The following is a 22,948-nucleotide window of genomic DNA, read 5'->3' as shown; positions in this document are numbered from 1 at the left end:
GCCATAATCGCTTTTGTAACCCCGCTATTCCTTTTCTTCTTTATTCTAGCACTGGTCTTTGGTCGTCATTCACATGACAAAGCTGCCTGCACTGGCAGATGGCGTTCTGTTTCTATTATAACACTGCCATGGAGTTTGAGTAGAAAGAGAAGGCACCAATACTTGAAGACTCAGCTGCCTTAATCTACCACACTGCATCGTACTCTGAGTTCCGCAGATCACCAGAGAGCGAAGACCCTTCTGCCTTCCTACCTCTTATAGTTAAGATTGAGATGTGCATAAAATACATGGCCTATAACGCTTACTTTTTTTATTTCAATAATATTCGCAAGTCGCCATTATAATTTTTTTTCTAAGCTTCATATTACCGTTTCTTAGTTAGCTCCTCACTCTGCACGTGACATTTTATCTGTCTCCTTGATGTGCCTCCCAATATAAGCTTGCGCTTGATCAAATGGCAAGTGTTAACTTTCGTAATTGTCCTAATCTTTTATTATTATCCTCCCTAATTCTAAAAGCTCAAGTTTGTTTGTTTCCCCCATTACTGACATCTACATTTAATAACTGTTTCAATGGTTTCCACGGGTGAGGGAAAGGGGACCTTTCCCTCACCCGTGGAAGGCTGCTTGTGTTTTTCCTTCATTTAAGTCTGGCTATAAAACGCGTGTCTCAAATTATCGCCCGATTTCTCTTCTCTGTGCCACGTCTGAGATTTTTGAACTTGCTCGTCATAACATATTGTTCTTTACTGTGACAAACTCATTGATTAGGAATCATCATGGCTTTCTCTCTGGCTGCTCCACAATCACAAATCTTGCAAGTTTCATGACGCAGATCTCCACGCCGGTAGTTCAGAGTGGGCAAGTTGACACCTTTAACTGTGAACTCAGAAGGACTTTTGATGCAATCAGCCACTGCTGCTTCGGGTCAAGCTTTTGCACTTTGGTGTTGTCTTTTTATCTTGCGCAGTAATCTTTATAGATCATGTTATGTTAACGTCAAAGGCCAAGCGTCTTAATACATGGCAACTAGCAGCATCCCTCCAAGCATCAGAAATAGGACCACTCCTTTTTTTATTAAATTTTTAATAATTAAACTCTTTCCGCTAATAATAGTTATTTCCTTCAATATACCGATGACATCAATATATTTAAAGAAATTTATACTGTTGATTATTGTCACATCCTGCAGTCTGACCTGCTTTCTTTTTTCTAAATGGTGCAAAGATAATAACCTCATCTTCAATGCTGCTAAGACCAAAGCCATGACTTCCACACGCAGAACAGCAAGCACTTCCTTTTTCTTACTCTGTTGATTCCATATTTTGTGTAAGGTTTGTGAGAAAAATGATCTGGGGTACTTGTGGATGCAACCTTACACTTTTCTGCTCACACTAAACGCGTTGCAATGCGGGGTTTGAGCTCTCTCGGTTTTGTTCGCAGACTATCGGGGGAATCGAGTTCCCCTACACTGTTCCACAAGTTGTACGCAACAATCTGTCTTTCTCGACTCGAATACGCGTCGATCGTCTGGAATGACATTTCTACATTCAACAGTGACATTATATAGGTCGGGTCCAGAAAATAAAAGCTCTCTAAGCACATATCATCGCCGCTTTGTTGACACGAACGCTGGACCTGGTTCAAGCACTGTTGGATTATTGTCATTGCCCTTGCTTCGCTGCCGACGTAATGGCGCTGACTATTTTTTTTTTCAAACTCCTTCACGATATTCTCACCTGCCCCGAACTCCTCCGATGTATCATGTTTCCTATTCCGCGCAAGATCAGCAAAGAACATTGACCTTTCCGTGTTTCTGCCTGTCATCAACAATCAACCGTCTCCCGAATAAAGGGTCTCTACAACGCTTATTTCCATGATCTCGATATTTCCCATAAGCCACTGTCACTGTTATTCTCGTAGCTTTGCCTTTTTGCGTCACTGTTTCCCACGTTATTCAACTGCCCTGCTCCTCCTTTTCGTTTTGTATTTATCTTGGACTCTGTTGTAGGTACACTTTTCTTTCCACAATTGTTTTTTATTCATGGTGTGTGTTTAAATTGCAATCCCCTGCAGTTATTGTTTCTGTAACGTATGCGTGTACCAGCACTTCGAACCTTGGGGTTGTTCCTGACCACGTCAAATAATCATGATTGATTATTATTATTATCATTATTTCTATTGCTATTATTACTATTATTACTATCTTATAGCTGTTAAAGCGGCATCAAAACGTACGTAGCAATCTATCGACCCATTTCTCTTCTCTCTGCGATTTCCGTGCATTGCGAGTTAGCTATTCATAGTCTACTGATGTACAGTGTAAAAAAAATTCCTTGTTCAATATCAGCACGTATTCCCTTCTGGCCGGTCAACGGTCACCAATCTTGTCAGCTTTATGGTGCATGTGTTCACGCCCGTCACGCAAAAGAGGCAAGTTGTTGTTCCGTATACTGCGACCTCAGCGAAGCCTCTGACGTAGTCAATCGTCCCTCGCTACTCGAGGAGCTTGCGCACTAAGGTACTGAAGCTGCTATCGTTAACTTTACTACGCAGCTATCTCCCCAACAGGTGCCGTGAGTGTCAATGATCAATATTTGGGGTTTTACGGTATCCAGTGGCGTTCTCCAAGGTTCCGTCTTAGGTCCGCTTATTCTCACCCTAATTTTCGTCAATAACATTTTGTCGGCAATGCAAAAGTCTTCATTTATAGCGTACGCTGACGAGACCAAATCATTTTTAAGGAGACACGCAGTATCGAGGACTGCCACGCCCTGCAGTGCGACCTGACCTCATTCTCCGAATGGTGCCAGCTAATCGGGCTCACTTTATACCAGTATTCCGTCATATTCGCCTATAAACCGAAGCTTAGAAAGCTTCGGTTTCGGTTCGGCCAGGCAGAAGCTTAGAAAGCTTCTGCCTGGCCTTTGCGGCGGCAGCCCTGTGTTTGTTTTATTCACTGCGGCAAAAATAGTTGAATACGCTGCCACTGCGATCCCATTTTCGTTCATGAAACGGGCCTACGACTTCTCGAAGCGCATATTATTCAAACTGATCGTGTGAGGCAGTATATGCTCTCTGAGACAGTGAGAGAGAGGGAAAGAGAGAGAGAGAAAAGGATGCGTAGAAAGGCAGTAGGATTAACCAGAGGTAGTTCCGGTTGGCTACACTGCACGGGAAAAGGGTTAAGGGGGACAAAAAGAGAAAGAGAGTGGAAGGGGGAGACAGAGAGAAAGAGAGACGAGCACGAACAAGCCGCGTACACTAAAGAGCGGTAGGGAGTGGCGTTCTTAAATTCTATCGTGAAACCCCGTTGTAGTTCCTCTTATATTTTCCTCTTTTGGACCTTGAAATTAATTTTGGTAATTCCGGATAGCAATAGACAACTTAAGTAAGCTTATAATGTTTATTGCTATGCGAGAACGCTGAGGTTCCAAGCCGATAATTATTCACGCCTATGCGCCACGCACGTTTAGTTCTTGGGCCACTGGAAAAGCAGACGACGCAGCCGGAGAACATGAGCGACAGGATGGCGACAAGCCCGTCGGTCGTGTTGTTGAGAGCCAAGATTACGCGGTCACCACGGCAGACGCCGTTCTTTTGGAATCCCGTCGCAAACTGGCGCACAAGCTTCAGTAGTTCGGCGAAACTTGTGGTCTCGGTGCCTTCGATCTGGCAGATTTTGTGCAGGAATCAAAGCAAAAAAAATAATAACTGGTAAAATAACAAAACATGTTTTATCCTATACACTTTGGAAACGAATGCCTTTGAAACTGGCGTCATACCGAGAAATATCGTTCCAAGTGGACGCGCCTTGCGAACTCACGGGAAACAATTTGTAAGTATTAATATGTGCCGTATTGTTAATTACGAAAAACATGAATAATTGAAATGTCTTTTTCATTAGTAGATTGTGCATTTTTTCATTTATCGTGCCAGTAATGTACGCCTCTTTCGAGTAATCCAACTCGAGGACTGTAATTGTCCTACCTGTCATACCTGATTTTTCAAACTTCTGTATAGTCTTAAAATAGTAATCAATATATTAGAATCATTTGTTGTCAGTCTTCCTTGTGAATCGTCTGTTGAAGACATCAATAGGCCATTCATAAACAAGACCGCGACAAAGAATCATGAACATGTTACCACGAGTAGGCTTCAATTCAAACGCCCAGCGTCCGGCTTATTTACATACCTTTAGGCTGGTGAGAAAAAAGCAAAAATGCCAGAAACACTCGACCTTAATAGGATATTTTTGGGCGCACACTAGATACAATTATTTTGCCATTAGAAGAGCCGTCCCTAACATTAAGGTGATTGTTTAAGAGCTGTGGAGCAAATAGTGGTGACCATAAATTGGTATAACAAATCCACACACAGTTCAGCTCACTTGCCTCACTCTACTGTTTGTTTTAACACGTCACTTTGCGACAAGCTGTACGGTGCTTTCTCTTTTTTTTTTTCATTCCGACTGTCGCTGAAATATGCTGGGTTTTTTTAAATAATAACACATGCCGTTCGGCACTGTGTAATACTTTTGCGCCTTATAATCCTTGTTTAGTCTGCTTGTAGGCTTCACTCTTAAAAAGGTTGCACCCTTCGGGGTGTATACTTGTCCCACAATAATAATGGTTATCTGCCCTGCTTGCGTTTCCTTTCTTCAAAATGCTGCCCTCGCTACTTTGCTGTCGAGAATGCTACGTCACGCTGATAACGCGCATGCAGTTCATGACTGGGAAGTACTGGGCTCGCAACGTTAAAAAAGGAAACGTGGGCAAAATAGACGGCGATTATTGTTGTGGGGCAAGGTACGCCCCAAAGGGTGTAACTTTTTTAAGTGTTTTTGAAAGATAGCACAATCGCCAACACTTTTTCAACTGTGTGCCTGCACAACTTATGCCGCGTGTTTAACTAGTCTTCAAAAATCACCTGTGGCAGATAACATAATTCTAATCCTTGAGATGGAATGCACAAACGAGAGGGATGGTTAAATTATTTGCACGAAAAATTGAAATGAATAACTGACTGAATAACAATAAGTACCTAATTAGGTTAAACTAATTACGCTACGGAGCACATTGCAATTTACAAATTGTAGCCGGGAAGTTCGCAACTTAGAACGAATTCTTAGGCTGACACCAGTTTCAATATATAAATACCCGAAATTCCCGAAATACCCGAAATACGCGAAGAATTACTTTGGCACTCCAATTGCTTTTGCGTTGATTTTGTTCTTCAGAACATAAAACGGCGTTTTTTGTGAACAAGGAAAATGAAGTGGAACCACAGTGCGTCCTTGCCGCACGTTTTATCGCGCCAATATCAACAATTCCACGCGTGATTTTTAAAAATTGGCAAAATTTTTGTAGAAACACTTAGTATACCTTTTTCGAGAGTGTTAGAAGCATCGCAGAAAAAGCGAAAGACCTGAATGAACAAAACAAGCGACATTGCCTCCAGAATTATAGCTCTACCTAAAAAAGTAATTTACTTGCGCTGACAAATTATTAGGCAAGAATGCTGAGTAATAAGGTGCCTATTAACGGAGCAATCAAGTTATTTCAATCCCAGGGGCAACTGGTTTCTTTCGTGAATTGTTGTGACGGTGTTGCTTTATTCGCGATCAAAAGGAATCTCGACTGACATCGCCAAAAACATGAATCATGAGCAGCGATTTCAAGTTCACTCTACCATCCTAAGCAACTGGTAAAAATCAACGTCGTCTATCAACGTGGTATTTGATTGTTGATCGATTGGCATTAGAAGCTGGTTTTATACAAAAATATAGGTAATGTAAAACGATATAGATAGTTTCCAACGCGTAGCAGAATCTAAAATGCGTTTAAGTGGTTTCGAAAGTTTGTCAGGCCTCACGTAGGGTACCGCAACAAAAAGGGCATAATTGCGTCTCACGCTGAAAAAGTGGCACGATTTCAATTTCCTGGACACTTACATAAGCTGTCTTCTCTGCGTGTTTCTTCAGCTTTTCCGCTATGAAATTGTATAGCGTGCATTCTGGGATATCGAGAGGTGGATAAGGGGAGTGCACAATGCGGTTTTTCACAAGAGACATGACTGAAAAAGAAGATAAAGAGTCACATGAGATAGTTTCATTTCACTTCAGGTAGTCTATGAGGCATCTTGTTATGTCGCGACACACATGCACATATTGCTGCTAAATTGGCCGCACCGAGGTATTTTTAGCACGCAAATTTTTAGAACCGTCAAATTGGCTGTTGCACTGTGATCCAATGTTGCGGTTCTTTTTTTTTAGTTTTTGGTCTGTATTTGTTGAGGCTCGTCTCTGGTACGCGATCTCCTTCGCCATGCACAATGAATCCCCAAGCGAAGAAGCCGTTTTCTGCTCTCATGGAGACACACAAGACACATGGGGTGTGGTCAACCACACTTCAGGCACCATTCGTCTAATGCCTTTGATGAGTGCTGCTTTCGCGCAATGCCTAAACAATAAGTTGTCACGGCCCGCACACTGACACATAACTGTAGAGCTTAGAGCGACTCGGGTCGTTGGAATCAGCTTCCTTACAATCAGATTAGCGAGCAGGATAAGCGGTTATCCCGTTTTCTAATTTATTGCACGCTCTCTCAGTGGATTGCACCTCGAGAAACCCGCTTGCCTATGAGCGCTACGACGTAAGATGCGTTGGTTTGAGTTGTCCTGCAGGTCACTCTTATTTCTCCACATTGCGCCGTGCTCTGCTCTTGAACAACCGTTACTTTTGAACGCGTTCACCACAGTCGGCGTTTAGTAACACGGCGTTAAGCGAAATCGTTGAAATGATTCAGGGGCACCACTTACCTGTCAGTTCTCTTCTTCTTCTTCTTCTTCGTCTTGCACAACGCGCTGAATTAGATGTTCGGTCTACGTAGAGATGTCTGCATGAAGTTAAGAAATGTAATCCCAGCGCTAGCGACCCGCTTTCGACAAGTTCTCGTAAAGTCCCCACTGCATCTATTTGAAGAAGCTGCGCTAGATTGCGGACGTGTTCATAAGCTAGCGGCGCAGTTGTGCAATCTCTACCGCAGCTGTACGATCCCCTGTCCGCGGGACGCCTACGTTACAGAATGACAGTGTTGTCCAAATGCATACATACACGAACAACGTTCGTGTGCTCTCCAGCAATTAAGGTCATAGCGCTTGATTGACACGGCCGAGAAAGACGGCAGGACTCGCGCTATAAATAGCGCACGTCCTGTCGCGTTTCATGTCTGTGTCGATCTGGTGCAACGACCTCAATTACTGCCACGAACCAACCAGTCCAAAAGATCTATACTCCTGGCTATCCACAGGCCACAGGGCGAAACCTTGCGTTTTGGTTTCTGGCTACCTCGAGGCAATCTCCACAGGCAGCAACAACTGCCATTGCAAACAAACAAAAAACATTTTATTCCAACGCATATAGCTGTCAACTTTTTTAAACAAGAAAACATATTCGGCTTCTGTCAACGATATCGACCATCGCTTAGCTTGCCCGCCTCCACAGAAACCTCTATCGACATTTTCAAGAGTGCACACCGCTCACCAAGAGTTTATACAGTTGCCAACTTGTGCCCGAGTGACCACACCCTCATCTGCTCTGTGGCGCCTACGACGGTTTTACATGTGCTTATGTACATAATGAATAATAACAAAAACGATGGATTTGTACCCGGCTCGGAAGCATCTGTCACTTGTAGCACTGCCTCTGACATGCCGTTACTGACTAACCGACTGCACCTACCAGCTCAGCAGCTGCCTTTATGATTTCATCGAAAAAGGTCACAAATAAATTCAAAGTGTCAGTCACACAAGGGCCTCGCACACACACATACGGCCCTCGGCATGGTAAACTTTTGACAGTTGGTTGGTTTAATCTGACAAAGGCTGGTGCTACGGCTCGGGCGTAGGCAAGTAAACATGCCTTTATTTTTTATTTTTTGCATGTACGGCCCTTCTTTCTAAACTACGTCCGTACCAGACTTACAGAACACTCTGTTTGAAGTTGTATATTGCAACTGACGATCGCCTGCTCAGGACCACCTTCAGTTGCACATCGCTGGTCTAATAAGCAGGACGTGTGTACCGAGTGAGCTCCTGAACAAACACTTCACACTGTACTAAATTCGGTCTAAATCACGAAACCTGTACCTCAAATAGGTGCGAAGTAATGCGAATTCATCTGTATTGCATTTACTGCTAAATCTCCACAGATTTTTTTTTTCTTTCATAATCTTCGATCGACATGGTTTATCGACAGTATTGAATCGATATGGCTTATCGTTCACGAGCCACACGCGGGTTATGAGGGGAGAGAGAGAGAGATAGAGAAAAGTTTAATGATACGAAATGAACAGAGGTCGGCCTGGGTTACATTCCTCTAGCCAGCTACTTTGCGTTAGGGGAAGGGGAAAGAAAGAGGGAAGAAATAGAGGGATATGATTGGTGACGATAATGAGAGGAGGAAGATGTAAAACATACAGTAAGCAACTCGGACTACTCAAAGCCTACAGTCCGGGCCCGTACTTTTCAAAAAAAGTCGAGTAAGGCCTGGATGGCCCTAAAGCTCGATTTAACGTCTTGCCAAGGCCCTAAAATAACTTCCTCCGCCCAGATATTTCTTGTATGATTGACAAGTTTGTTAATCCGCCCATGCCTCCTAAAGCAACGGCCAGACCACTGTGTTGCAAACAGCACGTTCCCTCCCCGTGTTCGTGGTGGTGACTTGCCTCGTAGTGCTAGAGCACTGTTAATGAAATTAAGAGTTGTTTCTGTGTTGGTGCGCGAACACTTGGATCGTCAAAGACGTGTGGACAGTCCGCCGGGCACGTCCTGCGGCTCCTGTGAGACACTTGAACACCTTATATTGGAGTGTCCCGCACTCGTCACACAACGTGCAATGCTAATTAAGGAATATGAACTGATTGGACTCAAGTGTACGACCCTTGACGATCGCCTGTTTCCGAGAGGGAGTGCTGCTCAACGCGACCAGGCCCATCGAGCCTTGCTAACTTTCATGCAGAAAACTGATTTGGCCTCCCGCTCACAGACATTTTTTCGGTGTTCCTACTTTCTCTTGTCCAGTGTCTCTGTCGTTTGTTTATTTCCTATTTATGTCTGTTTTTGTTTCCTCCCTTCTTCTCCTCTCCTCCTCTTTTCATTCTCTCCTCCTGAAAGAGTAGGCAGACGTTGTGCCTCTCTCGGCTGCAGTTAGCTTGCTCCCTCCCTGTTTCCTTTGTGTGCTTGTATGTGTCCATATTTGATGATGATGACGACGACGACGATGACGATGATTCTGATGATGATGATGATGATAATAATAATAATAATAATAATAATAATAATAATAATAATAATAATGCAATAGGCTGTGCGGTATTTATCAACTTTTCATGTTTCTGGACGGCGTGTGTGGTAAGTAGGGGAATTTATTTTTAATACGTCGCCAGTGGCTTCAGAAGGCCATTTTTCTGATTTGTTTCCAACTTATGTTGTCGAAGTAGTCTGAAATTGTGCATACATTGTACATTGACGATCGGAAGCTCATTGAACATGTCCTCTGTGTGACTTGGGTAAACAGCTTTAAAATCTAGGCGCGCTGCCCGCTTGTGAAGTGGCTAAAATTTCTTCGTATTTTCTTTCGTTGTTATTCCCCCAAACTAGTGCACGATAGTTTAGTGTGGAGCAGCATTGTGCGAAAAATTGTTAACCGAAAGAGGGAACGTACGGCTATGTCAACGCACGAGACCAATTGCTCTGGACAGTTTCCTTTTTTCTCTCGAAAGGCAATTGATGTGAGCATCCTGGGACAAATTATTGGAGAAAATTACGCCAAGCGTTTTAAAACATTCTGCAAATTCTAATTTCGAAATCGTTTAGAAATATTCGGGAGAGTTCGCATACTCCTTCGTGGATGAAGCGAAGCGGCCTAGTAAGTCGGTGTTAATATCACTAATAGAATTCGCTCATTTTCAAGAGAATTTCTTTTTCTCGAACATATGCAGAGTTCACCCAGAAAATCAGGGATAGATGAAGAAGGGGGGTGGTATACACAACCAAGAATAAAACTGTTACGATTATGAGAATTCAACTTTAAGTCAGTTTCAATCCATACCGATTCACAGTGATTTACATTAGGAAAAAGATCACGCCTACGCTTATATTCAATATGAGGTGAAACAAATATAGTTGAACCACCGTACCGATTCGAAATACGATGGCAGTATTCTGCTTGGTATGGGCAAAAGCCGTACAAATTGCCATCCGCATCATCAAGCCATGCTTCCAAAACGCAAATAAATGAAAACGAATGATTAAGTGAGTCAGTAAATGCAGACATGGTATCATGGTTCTTGCGCAAACTTCGCACATTTATATGAAGAATAGAGATATTAGAAGATGTGAACAATGGTTTGACTTCGGCTGGTGATAGCAAAGACATGATGAAAAGTATTCGGCGATGAGTGTCCAATCAGTTCGCAGGACAGAAAATATAGCAATAAGCTACGCCGGCGCAAGGATGCGAAAATCAGCCTCCAAGCTTATTCGGAAGACACTGCTGTAGGTTGATTTACAGGATTTAATCTGGCAATTTTTTCAGTCCATAAAAACTGCCAACAGTTTTCTTTCTTCGATGCAAGGGCCTTGTTGAATAAACGTCTGTTGTCGACTGTGAGGTGTTCGTTAATGTAAATGGGGCTATCTGTACTACCAGAAAGCCAATCTGGGAGCATCGCAAACGACCTTTGCGACCCTTGCGATGAAATTCATTCTTCTCGTTGCGTGAACAAAAACGAACAATGATGTTCCTTTCCGACATCTTGCTGGCCACACAATGAACTATGTCAATGTCTCCAGAAGAAATTGGGAACTCAGTTGCACCGGCATCCTACTTCAAGATCGCAGAGCATTCCTCTCCTTGTGATGAAGAAATGCCTCTATATTCGTTGTTGTTCCTTCTGCTGTACTGTTTTATGTCTGCGATTCTCATTGTTAAGGATAGATTCTGAGAAGTTAACGCTTTGTTAGTAGTTACCAGTTCCCTGAATGTCACTTTGAATGTGTCATGCTGTTCGCTCATGAAACACACAATTTCAGCTAGAGAAGCAAGGTTGTCAATTTCCTGATCATCAAACCTGTTCCCAATCTTAGCAACCAGACTGTCGGCAAGTGCATCAAGCTTATCGTTAAGCAGCGATTCAAGATGCTCAATTTTTTTAGCGAGTTCAGCGTCGGCGGGCATCGCAGAAAACAGAACAAAAACAAGAGACGCACTTGTGAGCAGCAGCCGCAACAGTATCATAGGAGGCAGTGAAAAAGTTTAAAAACTAACCTGCAGTTAAAATATCGGATGGTTAGACCACGTCCTGCTTAGTTGCAGCCGCGGCCCAGTAGTGAAGCCGGTGCCGGAATGCTCCCCTGTATATGCCTCTCCAGCCGAGCAAAAAAAAAAAATCACAGGTGCCGTAGGTCCAAGTCCAGGGAGGTCGCAGAGTCAGCCTGCTGAGTGTGCGCAGTATATATACTCTGCTAGGCAGCTAGCAGGATGAGGCCGTATGCTGCGTCAGAGGGGAGGCACAGGGATATGGTCTGCAATAGATGCCATCAGGAAACACGAGCTGCAGTAAAAATATCGGATGGTTAGACTGCGTCCTGTTTAGTTGCAGCCGTTGCTCAGTAGAGCATTACATTACATCATTACTATCACCTTTCTTTTTTTTTTGTAAATTCCTGTATTTCTTTGCGCATTGCATTTTACGATGAAATACGTGCCGCGTGTGAAAGACAATTGTTAATTTTATGCGTTAAGCAATGCACGATCAAGTCAATAATGAATTCGTCCATTTTTACCTGCAGATTTATCTTATCTGTGGCTATGCTGTATATTTTTTTTTTTTTGGTGCAGTGCATGTTGGGTCATAACTGGCGATTCAGATACTGGCCGCAGAAACATTGTATTCTCGCAGCGCGGCTGCATGTAAAACCGGTTGTCGCCTCCAGATGATAATGGGAGATTAGAAAGATACAAATCGCTAAATTCGTTAGCTAGTTCTGCTCCAAAAATGTCCACGTTGTCTTTCAATATCTTTGTAATAATTTCAGTACTGGTACCAAATACTGTGTTTAGTTCGCGCCACATGTCCCCAGAGTGTTGGCTCGAAGAAATTAGCGGGTAAAATGGTATCTGCCTCTAGTTGCACAAAGTTTTTAGTGGCGTGATTTCTGTTTCTACAGCGAAGCTGTATATGGCTAGCCGATTCGTCGACATGCCTCCACCATGCTTCACATAGCGGTTTACAAAGTAAGACTTCCATGCATGCAATTCAAACATCCTCTGCGCTAAAGAAACATTCAAGGTTGTCGGGCTTATTATGACAGAATCTCAAATTAAAATGGACACAAATAGCATTCCTGAAGTTCAGTCACCGTTAGGCCACTTAGTTGCATCAGATTTAACGCGATAGCGTTGTGTCGTAGAAAATCCGGTGTCGGTGTCGACTGAGTTGTCCGTGACGGGAAATTGTCGTATATATTTAGGTATATGTATGTGCTACCCCTTGCTATATCAAATAGGGCATATGCGGGTTATATATTCAAACCGCTCCATCACTATAGTTACTCATACCTTCTTACATTCTTGACAAAGTTATTCCTCGGAATATTCAGAATGACAGTCCACAAACAAATGTTATGAAACGACATGTTACATCTTCTCAGACTTAAATATTAAACTGCGAAACAATAACAGGAATGTCACAATGATGTCATTTTTGTGCGTCTGTGCACAGCCTCCTGGATCGGCGCACGCAAGAGGCCGCGTTTCTACGTGAGAGCTCACGTTCGTTTATAACGATAGCCTCCAACCTTTCCTGGGAAACATTACGGATACATAAGGTGCAGTTGCCAGGAAGTGTGAGAAGCAATCAGGGATCTTTGAATGTGAAATCGCATTATACTCTTAAAGGCGAAGCTTAAGCGTATTCCAAACTTTTGCAACTTCATTCGTCGACGAAGCCATCAAAGACCAGAAAAAACCACAACACTCTTGCTCTTGTACTTGCTGAATGAAAGCACACATTAACCTGACTGCAATGGCCTCGAAAACTTCGATTTTGGAACGACTTTTTGCCATTTAAAGAGCTGCTGCTGCAACCAACTGAATTCTGAGCCATTGAAACTGATAAATCTCCGGGAATATACCAATCGATGCAACAGTTTCATCGCAAATCGCTTTGTTACTGGCCAGAAAAGCATCCAAAATTTCAACTTTTCCGTAAACTCCCATACTTCAAACTTCGCCCGTAATTTGGAACGGGTTTTCAGTTGTAAGTAATGGTACCGCTTGCATGAGATGTTGGGCTAGGCGCGTAGAGTCTATTTCCACGAGAACGTTTTGCAGAGATCGCTCATATGATTATTTATTCGCGAAAAACCACAGTCTCCTATGGAAAACGTGCATGTTTGCAGGGGGCGGCCGCTAGAGGCAGTGCTCAGCGATGTCGGGAGGAAAAGAAAAAAAGGATTAAAGATATGTACACAAAAATGCCGCAATGAAAAGCATGTATAGCATACCTGAGTAATTCAAGCTGGTTTGGTGACTATTTTTCACTGCACTTTTCCAAAGCCAATGCCAATAAATTATCATCATCAATCATCATCGGGGATGGACAGGAACTGATAGCAGAGATAAAAATTAATAAACGATTGATTGCATTAGAAGTGTTCCTATTGAGTTCAAGAAATCGGGTCAGGTGATATTAGCGCGAGATACGAATGCGCACATGGAGGATTTAAACGGATATACTGATTACAACAGTTCTCTAGTGTTGGATCTGTGCGATAAACGTAACCTTATACTAGCAACAGGGCGTATGAACGAGATGAAAGAGGGTTAACTGAGGGGCCCGAATTTTATTAATCATATCATCAGAAGCCAACAAACAAAGGCACCAAGGAAAACACAGGGGAAATTGCTTGTACTTTCTAATTCAAATAAAGAAACTGATAAATTAATGGCAGTGGAAGCGGATGAAAAAAAAGACTTGCCGCAAGTGGGGAACGATCCCACGTCTTCGCATAACGCGTGCGATATGCTCTAACCAATTGAGCTACTGCGGCGTGGTTTCCCCGTCGACTTTCTTCGGTATTTAGGTGTTACTACTAGGGAGTGTTAGCTACGGAAACGTTTCGCAGTGTTTGAAGTGTTCATAACGTCTAGATATGGGAAGACAACGGTGTGCATTAGAGAGCACAGCAGAATAGCCGAAAGTCTATAGTGGAAATTAAAGGAAAGAAATGAAGCTTCGACAGGCCAAGAATCGGGCAGATAATCGGGCAGATAACTGGTGCTGCATTAGTTACAGAACGGGTGCCAACAGAAAGAATGCGCAGTCGAGGGCCGAAGATAATTACGTGGTATGATAAATTTAGGAAATTTGCAAGTTAGAGATGGGGACAGTTAGCTCAGTATAGAGGTAATTGAAGGTTTCTGGGAGAGGTCAGCTCTGCAGACGGGAAGAAATTGGCTGTTAATTGACGAATGCTTGGCACATACTGTGCCCGTGCTGCAGGGTGCCTGCACCTACCCGATTAAGCCAAGGGTGCTTGCTCTCTTTCCCGTAATGCGTGTCACTTCGCTGTCTGAACAGCATCTGTTGTTTTCGAACATACCACGGACGAGTTGCCGCGGGCAAAACGAAGAGTGCCTGTCATTGCCAAGCTACCATTTTCTCCGCAATGTCATACCCACGTGAACACAGCTAATACGTTCGCAATTGCCGATCCAAAAAAAAAAAGATGACATTTCTCGCTTCAAGCGACGTCACCTTACGTTGGGGAAGATTGGAAACATGTCAATCTCGCCGCGTGATACATGAGTGACAGAATGAAAGCACGCACCCCCGTTCCATTCGGCAGGCGCCTCTACTCCATATCGATCTGTCAAAACAATAATTGTTACATTAAGATATAATGATTGCACTGAGGGCGACATGTATTTCATATAAGTCATTCGTAGCGATAAATGAAAGCGGTATACGTGGCAAGAACACAGTTCCTTATTAAAACGCTTGCAGCCGCGTCCTTCTCCTCGCTGTGTTGTAAGGGACGTCTACGCGATGCATGGTGCGTACGCAGTCGCCTTGGTGGCTCTTTGTGCCACAAACACCGTTGTCTTGGCCAAGCTTGGTTCACCGGGAGGACCATTGAAGCTGCCGCGCGACATGATTGACAGCTTCGAGGTACGGCGTCTTTAAGAAGTAGAAAACGTCCTACAGACGTCCTGTAGACGTTATAACTGACTTCTCGTGAACGGTTTGTAAATGTCGATACGTACAAACACGATGAACCGGATAAAATGGTCTCAGATATAGGCTAACCGACGTAAAATGAAATGTTATGTAAAAGGCACGGGTAAAACGGGCTTCACTCTTCGCAAGAAGAATTTCATGACAGAATTCATTTTGTGTGTGTGCGTGCGTGCGTGTGCATGCGTTTGTGTGTGTCGCAAAATAGATATTATCCAGTCTATTTATATGTGCTCAGAGGAGACGTAACCCTGGGCAGGATCGAAGATGCGTGTGTCTTGGGTGTTATCTTAAGATGCTCTTTGGGTGTCTTGTATCTATACCACGATACTTGAGGCAAAACGTGTGTATCTGTATCTGCATTTGCGACGCAATATAATCCACTGTCGGCCGCCAAGTGAAAGTTGCGTACTGCTGCAGGTGTAGAAAGAGGGTCTGCAGGAAGATTGGCGGGTTATACCGTGCGCATGACAAGCGAAAATTTGACCCGAGATGCGTGTCACTCGCGTGAAATTGCCGCCGAAAGGAAACAGTCATTGAGGTATGGCACCAATCGAGACTGCTGTGACTATGTTGAAAAGCATCCTGGATAAAGCTTTCTCTGCTTGCTTCTGCAGTATCTAGAAAGTATCTAGAAATTTCCACTATAGACTATCGGCTATTCCACTATGCTGTCTAATGCACACCGTTGTCTTCCCATATCTAGACGTTATGAACACTCCAAACACTGTGAAACGCTTCCCATAGCTTACACTCCCTAGTAGTAAAACATAAATACCCGAGAAAGTGGATGGGGAAACCGCGCTGCTGTAGCTCAATTGGTTAGAGCATCGCACGCGTTATGCGAAGACGTGGGATCGTTCCCCGCCTACGGCCGCTGTACGTGGATGGCAAAGGGGACTGCTTTGATAACCTGTAGACTTTCTCGGGCATATACTAAATAAATGAACTTTTGCTAACCACACAATGAGGTTACAAATCCTTTAGAGTTTTGGTGCATTGTGGCACGATAGGTAAGCTTGTAGATGTTTATTCCGGCCATATCCATGTCGTTTATGGCAAGTGTGACGTTCCGCGCACGATGAATTGCCCACAAGTGGGAGCTCTGTACAATGTGTGCAGAAGTGCGATACGTAATTTTCAAATTTTCAAACCTTGCATATCTCTTGAGAATACATGAGCAATCGCACCTTCGCTGCTTGTAGCGGGCGTTAAGGCAGATGATTAGTTTACCTCTAGAAAGAAAGAATTTCGTATGATACCACGCTACTACTCATGTCACCCGTTAAAACCATTTTGTAAGCTGTGTGATCGTAAGGCTGCAATATCATCTTTTTTCACCCCATGCAACGTACTTGAGGAGCCGTGATAGAAAGTCTGTATCACAGTTGTGGTGTTCCTGAGTCGCACCTATCCATAGTGATGAGTTTTTTTTTTCTTTCTTTTAGTTATTGCAGCTTCTCTCACATCTTTCCACAGATTTGTGTCCGACCGACTACATACTGAGCTGAACTGCTTTGACATAGGGCCCCCGGTATTCTCCAGCGTAGAAGCCAAAAGCCCAGTGTCGATCAAATTCGGTAAAGGCGGGAAAACTAATGAACCCACAATAAAATGTAAAAAAAGAAGAAATATCCAGGTAACATGCTCTCACATAAGCCTGGTAACCGTTTCATTTTCAAAATGTACGTATTTTTCAAAAGGCATACCTTGTAATCACTGGCTTGTTAGTTCTGTGAGTAGTGCATGAAAAGTCATTGCGTAGTGGGCCCCTGTGGCGGCAGCAATCTGCAGAATGCATTTCAGCCATTTTACACTTTTACTTTTTTCATCCACCCTACTTCCACACATAAGTCATTACAACTCTGTGTCTTAGACATGGCGTTTATAGACAACCACTTGAGCAGATACTATCCCACTTGAAAAGAGTAGAAGAAGAAAAAAATATCAGTGAGTTTTATTCCCTTAACGACTGCCAATGGCGGTTATGAGTCACAATATCATTAATACGCCTAGTGAGTGATATGTAAATTTTACAAGCCTTCGGGTTCTATGTCTGAGATAATGTTCTACGAAGTTTCACTGTCATAGTGTCGTCATCCGCATAATGTCGTTGCTATGGCCATTCTCACCTTGGCGCCGCCTTTGTTGCCATCGCGTTATCGCTGGCATGCTATAAACTGTTTGTACAAGTTCGTATCTTTACGTTCGGCGCCTGGAACCGAATCCTAACAAAAAAAAAGCTAATGAACAAACGCACGCATGCACGCATACGCGCACGGAAGTACGGACGGATGGATAGATGGAACAAAAGAGCGAACGAAAGAACAAAGGAACAAACGAACGAACGAACGAACGAACGAACGAACGAACGAACGAGCAGTCAGAAAAAAAAAACAGGAACTCCGTGGTCAGTAAAATATACAGAATGGATGCGAGGGAAAGGGTAACAATTTCAGAGGAGCAAGGGTTTTCGTTTCAGCAAATTTAAAGTTATGTCACGAAGCTGTGGGCTCCTTAGTTTCCCTTCAATAAACTCTAATATGCATCCATATATACCAAAATTACAACCAAGCATTTATTTTTCTCTTTACTATCTTAGTATCTTATCTTAGTATCTTAGTATCTCTTAGTATCGCATAACTCAACTTGGCGTCTTTAACATCCTCTGGAATTTAATCAGTATATACGCTACGAAACTCCATCGGGCGTGATAACCCTATAGCGTTACCATCCATGCCTTCTCTGACAAAAAGAAACAGACCTTAGAGAGAGAGAGAATAAACTTTTCGAGTACCATTTTCAGGTCACTATTTTGTCACAGAGCCAATTATTCATGTTTGTGCCTTGCATCATTCTATTGGTGCAGTTCGCGGTATGGCGGTAGTTCGATTATCTTCAAAACGACTCGCCCAGAAGGGGCTTTATTGAAGACGTGCACATTGACGGAATAGAATTGAACTCTTGAGTTGTACGTGCCAAAACCACAGATTTGATTATGAGACACGCCGTGGGAGGGGGGAGGGGGGGAGGGGACTGCGGAATAATTTGGCCACCATGCGGATCTTTAAGTTGCCCCGTATGCATGGGACACGCGCGTATTCATGCATTTCGCGCGGTCCATCGTAATGCGGCCGCCACGGCCGGGATTTGAGCCCGCGACCTCGTCCTTAACAGCGCAACACCATAGCCGCCGAGCCAACATGGCGGGTAACTCATTGATGGAGGTTGTACGACTACTTAATCACAAGTTTTGCTTTGTACAAACGTGGACTTCAGTGTGCCACAAGATTTTCACGCACATACAATGCACGTAGAGCGTGATGCCCATCTTTGTCCTGATTTATCGTGCGGTACCGTTTGGAGGAGAGTCTTGCAACCTTCGGGCCTTGCTTTATCATGTCACCGAAAGGTTGTCGTCGTCTATTTTGCGCACCTTTCCTTTCTTTAACAATTCGTTATCGGTACTTCGGCATCAGTAGCGGTACGCGCTTTATCAGCGTCACATAGCATCATGGAGAGGGAAGCCGCGAGCGCGGATTTTTCACGAAATTAAAAGCAAGACAGGTGAGGATTATTGTTTGGAGACAAAACGCGCCCCAAGCAGCGTAATTTTCTTTTTTTGTAGAGTGTGTGTTCTAATCGCTCAGCATATTTATAATTCACTCATATTCATTCCTTTTCTTTTCTAGCGCTCTCTCTTTTTTTTTTTTTCGCAACCGCTTCGGTTTCTTTTTTTTTTATGTTTGAGAGACAGGCGCGTTGTCAGTGGCGCACTCTTTTTTTAATGCCTACGTCGCTTAACGGAAGCACGACTGCCAATGCAGGCTTTCTCCAACTTTCCGTACTCGGTGGCCATATCGGACTCGGACAACGACACCATGTTCGAGTGTGTGGTTGCCAAAAGGACAGAGATCGACCCCGTGGAGCGAACAGCCACGTTCGTCTGGCACTTTGTGGAGACTGACCATTCGCCTGAGTATGAACCGTCAGCTCATTTGCCCGCGCTACGAATTGATTGATTGATTGATTGATTGATTGATTGATTGATTGATTGATTGATTAATTGATTGATTGATTGATTGATTGATTGATTGATTGATTGATTGATTGATTGATTGATTGATTGATTGATTGGAAATTATGGCAACAAGTGGAGCCTAGGGCTGCTCCTCCACAACGCCATATTGATGAATGATTGATATGTGAAATCTAACCTTTCAAGCACTTAGGAGTTCGCTATCAAACGCGGGTCCGTCGCTTGAAAGACACTGCGAATTCTGCACTTTACGTGTTTAGTGAACATCACGTTCACAGAGCTAGCAGTTCTGGTGCGCAGTGTGTTTCAGTGAACGGGACTTTGAGCAAATTTCAAAGATGTCGCAGTGGACGTGTGGACATAAAGATGTTATTTTCCTCGGAAACCGTACCATCCACAGCAGTGGGAGTCAATAATGAGGTACGTCATTAACTACAGTCGATATGAAATCGGTCATTCGGTCAGTAACCTCCTCGCCGAATGAGTCGGTCAGCCGCTCTCTCACTCACTCTGCCCGGGCAGCAACGAAGCCTCCGTATATACCGGCGCCCATTTTATATTGCGTTTGTACAGTGCATGAAAATGACTATTGATGGCATGCATACGGCAAGCACTTAATAAATACCCGACTAAAGAGAACAATGAACGAAACTACAGCAGCATTAAACACAGCATCGAATTATCAGCTCGAGGTAGCGGGTGTATGAGAAACAAGAAAAATAACTTAAACATGAAAAATTCGCCATGTTTCCCTGAATTATGCTAGCGGGATGAAGTAACTGAAAATAGATGTGTTTTTCACACGCATGTGCAGTCTCGATAGTAGGAAGGAGAGTGGACTTTTATAACTCCGTGGTAGCTTAGTGGCATTGGCGTTCCGCTACTCCCCTCGAGGTTTCGGGTTCGAACCCGGCTGCTGTGGCCGTATGTTGATATGGTCGAAATGCAAAAAAAAAATGGAAATGCTCAAGCGCTTTGACTTAGGTAGGCGCTAAAGAAACACAGCTAGTCAGCATTATTTCGGAGTCCGGCTCCCATTACTGTGGGCCTCTCAGCCATGGAGATTGTGGTTTTGGAAGGTAAAACCCCAAGATATTTTTTTATTGTTGTTATTGTTTATAGTGGACTTTAAAATATATCGACATTTTCAGAATGCACTTCCAGCGCTTCGCATTTCTCGTTCCGTTTGCCCTGTAACATATGCGCTATTACTCTGTCAATTGCAGGATAGCTGTTACGCTATTCATGTCCGAATAATGTCTACATGGAGTTGCTATAGCAACAGTTGTCATTGTAGAATGAATTGTGCGTGCGTGTATCACTCTGCGGGACACCTAATAGAGGCTGGCGCAACCTATTGATCCGTATAGAAGTATGTAAATATACACAATATCTGTTTTAACAGGAATCGATATGGGGTAGGAGTACCATTATACGCAAAATTATGGAAGGTTGTGAAGGAGCGACAAGTGAGGTTCTTTCATCGGAAAGCTAGAAAAATTGTCAGCCTATAAAAAAGAGGGAGTGCACAGAGGGACCAGAACTTCGTTGAACCTTCGACACCATCCCCGCCACAAGAAAAATAAACGAAAATAACAAAACCATATATGGGGTGCCTGAGACAACACATGAAAAAAACTTGGTGGACTATTCCTTAAGCAATGAGTGACCGTTACAAATATTAGACCATGCCGCTACCTGTGGTGACAATGATGATGATGGTGATCTTGACAAGACATATTGTGATGATAATCATAACTTCAATTGGCATGCCCTACAACACATGGCGGCGAAAAATAGTCCTTTAGCATGCTTGAGCTAATCAGATTTTCAGTGGATTGCCGTCTAGCATTTCGCCTATCTTTGCTTGATCTTCTCTTGTGATTAAAGCCTTTATCAATATTCGTGTGCTTATGACTTGTTTTCATGTGTGTAATGCTGATAGAGTTTTTCTGTTCTTTTTTTTTCATTATTTTTGCATGCTTTTCTGAGCAATGTATTTAGAATTGTGGAACAGACGGCTCTAAGGAGGCTGACCAACTCATTTTTCTACGTTAAAAAGAAAACATTTCATTGTTTTCTAACTTATGCAGGCAAGATATTCCTTTCTATGGACGGTCTGGAACGAGTCCGGGAACGATGGAGGTTGTTGTCGGTGACGGTAAGTTATAAACATTAGTGTGTAAGGGAGTGTCATCCAATCTGTTACAGACAGACAGACAGACAGACAGACAGACAGACAGACAGACAGACATACAGACAGACAGACAGACAGACAGACAGACAGACAGACAGACAGACAGACAGACAGACAGACAGACAGACAGACAGACAGACAGACAGACAGACAGACAGACAGACACACAGATACAGACAGACGGACAAACACAGACAGACACACAGACACAGACAGACAGACACACAGATACAGACAGACAGACAGACAGACAGACAGACAGACAGACAGACACACAGATACAGACAGACAGACAGACAGACAGACAGACAGACAGACAGACAGACAGACAGACAGACAGACAGACAGACAGACAGACAGATAGACAGATAGATAGATAGATAGATAGATAGATAGATAGATAGATAGATAGATAGATAGATAGATAGATAGATAGATAGATAGATAGATAGATAGATAGATAGATAGATAGATAGATAGATAGATAGACAGACAGACAGACAGACAGACAGACAGACAGACAGACAGACAGACAGACAGACAGACAGACAGACAGACAGACAGATAGATAGATAGATAGATAGATAGATAGATAGATAGATAGATAGATAGATAGATAGATAGATAGATAGATAGATAGATAGATAGATAGACAGATAGATAGATAGATAGATAGAAATTACACGAAGAAATGACACTCTTTCAGACCCAACGGTCCTGGAGGGAATTTTCTACTATTCCAGCAAGGACTGCGTCGTGATGGACCTCGAGTATCACGGACACCGTAAGTAGCAGCATAAAGCTCGGCGGTGGTGTTTGTTTGTTTGCTTGGTTGCTTGTTTTTGTTTGCTTTATTGCTCACTCTTTCGCTCGTTCATTCGTTTGGTTGTTTGTAGTTTGCCCAATGTGAATTTAGCCCTAAATAATTCTTGGGCTTGTCTCGCGGTATTCAGTACTATTTAGTTGAGGTTCTAGTGGAATAACAAATCGACGCTCCGTCTAACCTTGTGCATGGACACTGCTCAAGACCTCGGCCGAGCGTCAATATGCGGACAAATGCAATGGCAAAAAAAAAATACGTTCAACTATTTAGAGCCGGGGCACAGGGTGGTTATATGTTTTTCGACCCACTCATCTTTTGTTTTTCTGTCCCAACGTCTTCCAGAATGCCTCCTCTGGACACGCTGGCAGTTTAAGGACTCCGTGCCGCAACACTGCATCGACCATTTCGTGGACACTTGCGGTGTCGTGCCTCCGGCACACAGCAGAGACCTCTGCCCTGACGGCGAAGGGGACTACTAGTTCTACGAAACCACACAAGGCCCCCGAAACATTCAGCCTGCGCAGAGCCGTAGAGCCCGATCTCGAAGGCTAGGACGAAATGTTGTCGAGGGGGACAATAAAAAAGAA

At 43.4% G+C, this 22,948-nt stretch overlaps 1 protein-coding gene across 1 annotated transcript; it reads left to right on the top strand.

Annotated features, from left to right (window-relative positions):
* Nucleotides 1–15,102: 15,102 nt before the first annotated feature.
* On the top strand, nucleotides 15,103–22,948 carry LOC129383301 (uncharacterized). Its single transcript, XM_055067671.2, has 5 exons — nucleotides 15,103–15,236; nucleotides 19,130–19,281; nucleotides 21,435–21,502; nucleotides 22,245–22,322; nucleotides 22,704–22,948. The coding sequence occupies exons 1-5, from the start codon at nucleotides 15,114–15,116 to the stop codon at nucleotides 22,838–22,840; spliced, it is 558 nt and encodes a 185-aa protein (XP_054923646.2). The 5' UTR covers nucleotides 15,103–15,113; the 3' UTR covers nucleotides 22,841–22,948.

This window comes from Dermacentor andersoni, chromosome 8, assembly GCF_023375885.2.
Source record: "Dermacentor andersoni chromosome 8, qqDerAnde1_hic_scaffold, whole genome shotgun sequence".
NCBI classification, from domain to species: Eukaryota; Metazoa; Arthropoda; class Arachnida; order Ixodida; family Ixodidae; genus Dermacentor; species Dermacentor andersoni.
The sequence above is the reverse complement of the archived record's forward strand: the minus strand, read 5'-3'. Positions and strand labels throughout refer to the sequence as shown.

What these genes read in the sequence shown, in the direction of transcription:
- LOC129383301 (XM_055067671.2), top strand. Translation starts at nt 15,114, where the DNA reads ATGCATGGTGCGTACGCAGTCGCCTTGGTGGCTCTTTGTGCCACAAAC. An exon ending in ACATGATTGACAGCTTCGAG is followed by an intron (nt 15,237 to 19,129) that starts GTACGGCGTCTT and finishes CTGCCAATGCAG; the next exon opens with GCTTTCTCCAACTTTCCGTA. An exon ending in GGAGGTTGTTGTCGGTGACG is followed by an intron (nt 21,503 to 22,244) that starts GTAAGTTATAAA and finishes ACACTCTTTCAG; the next exon opens with ACCCAACGGTCCTGGAGGGA.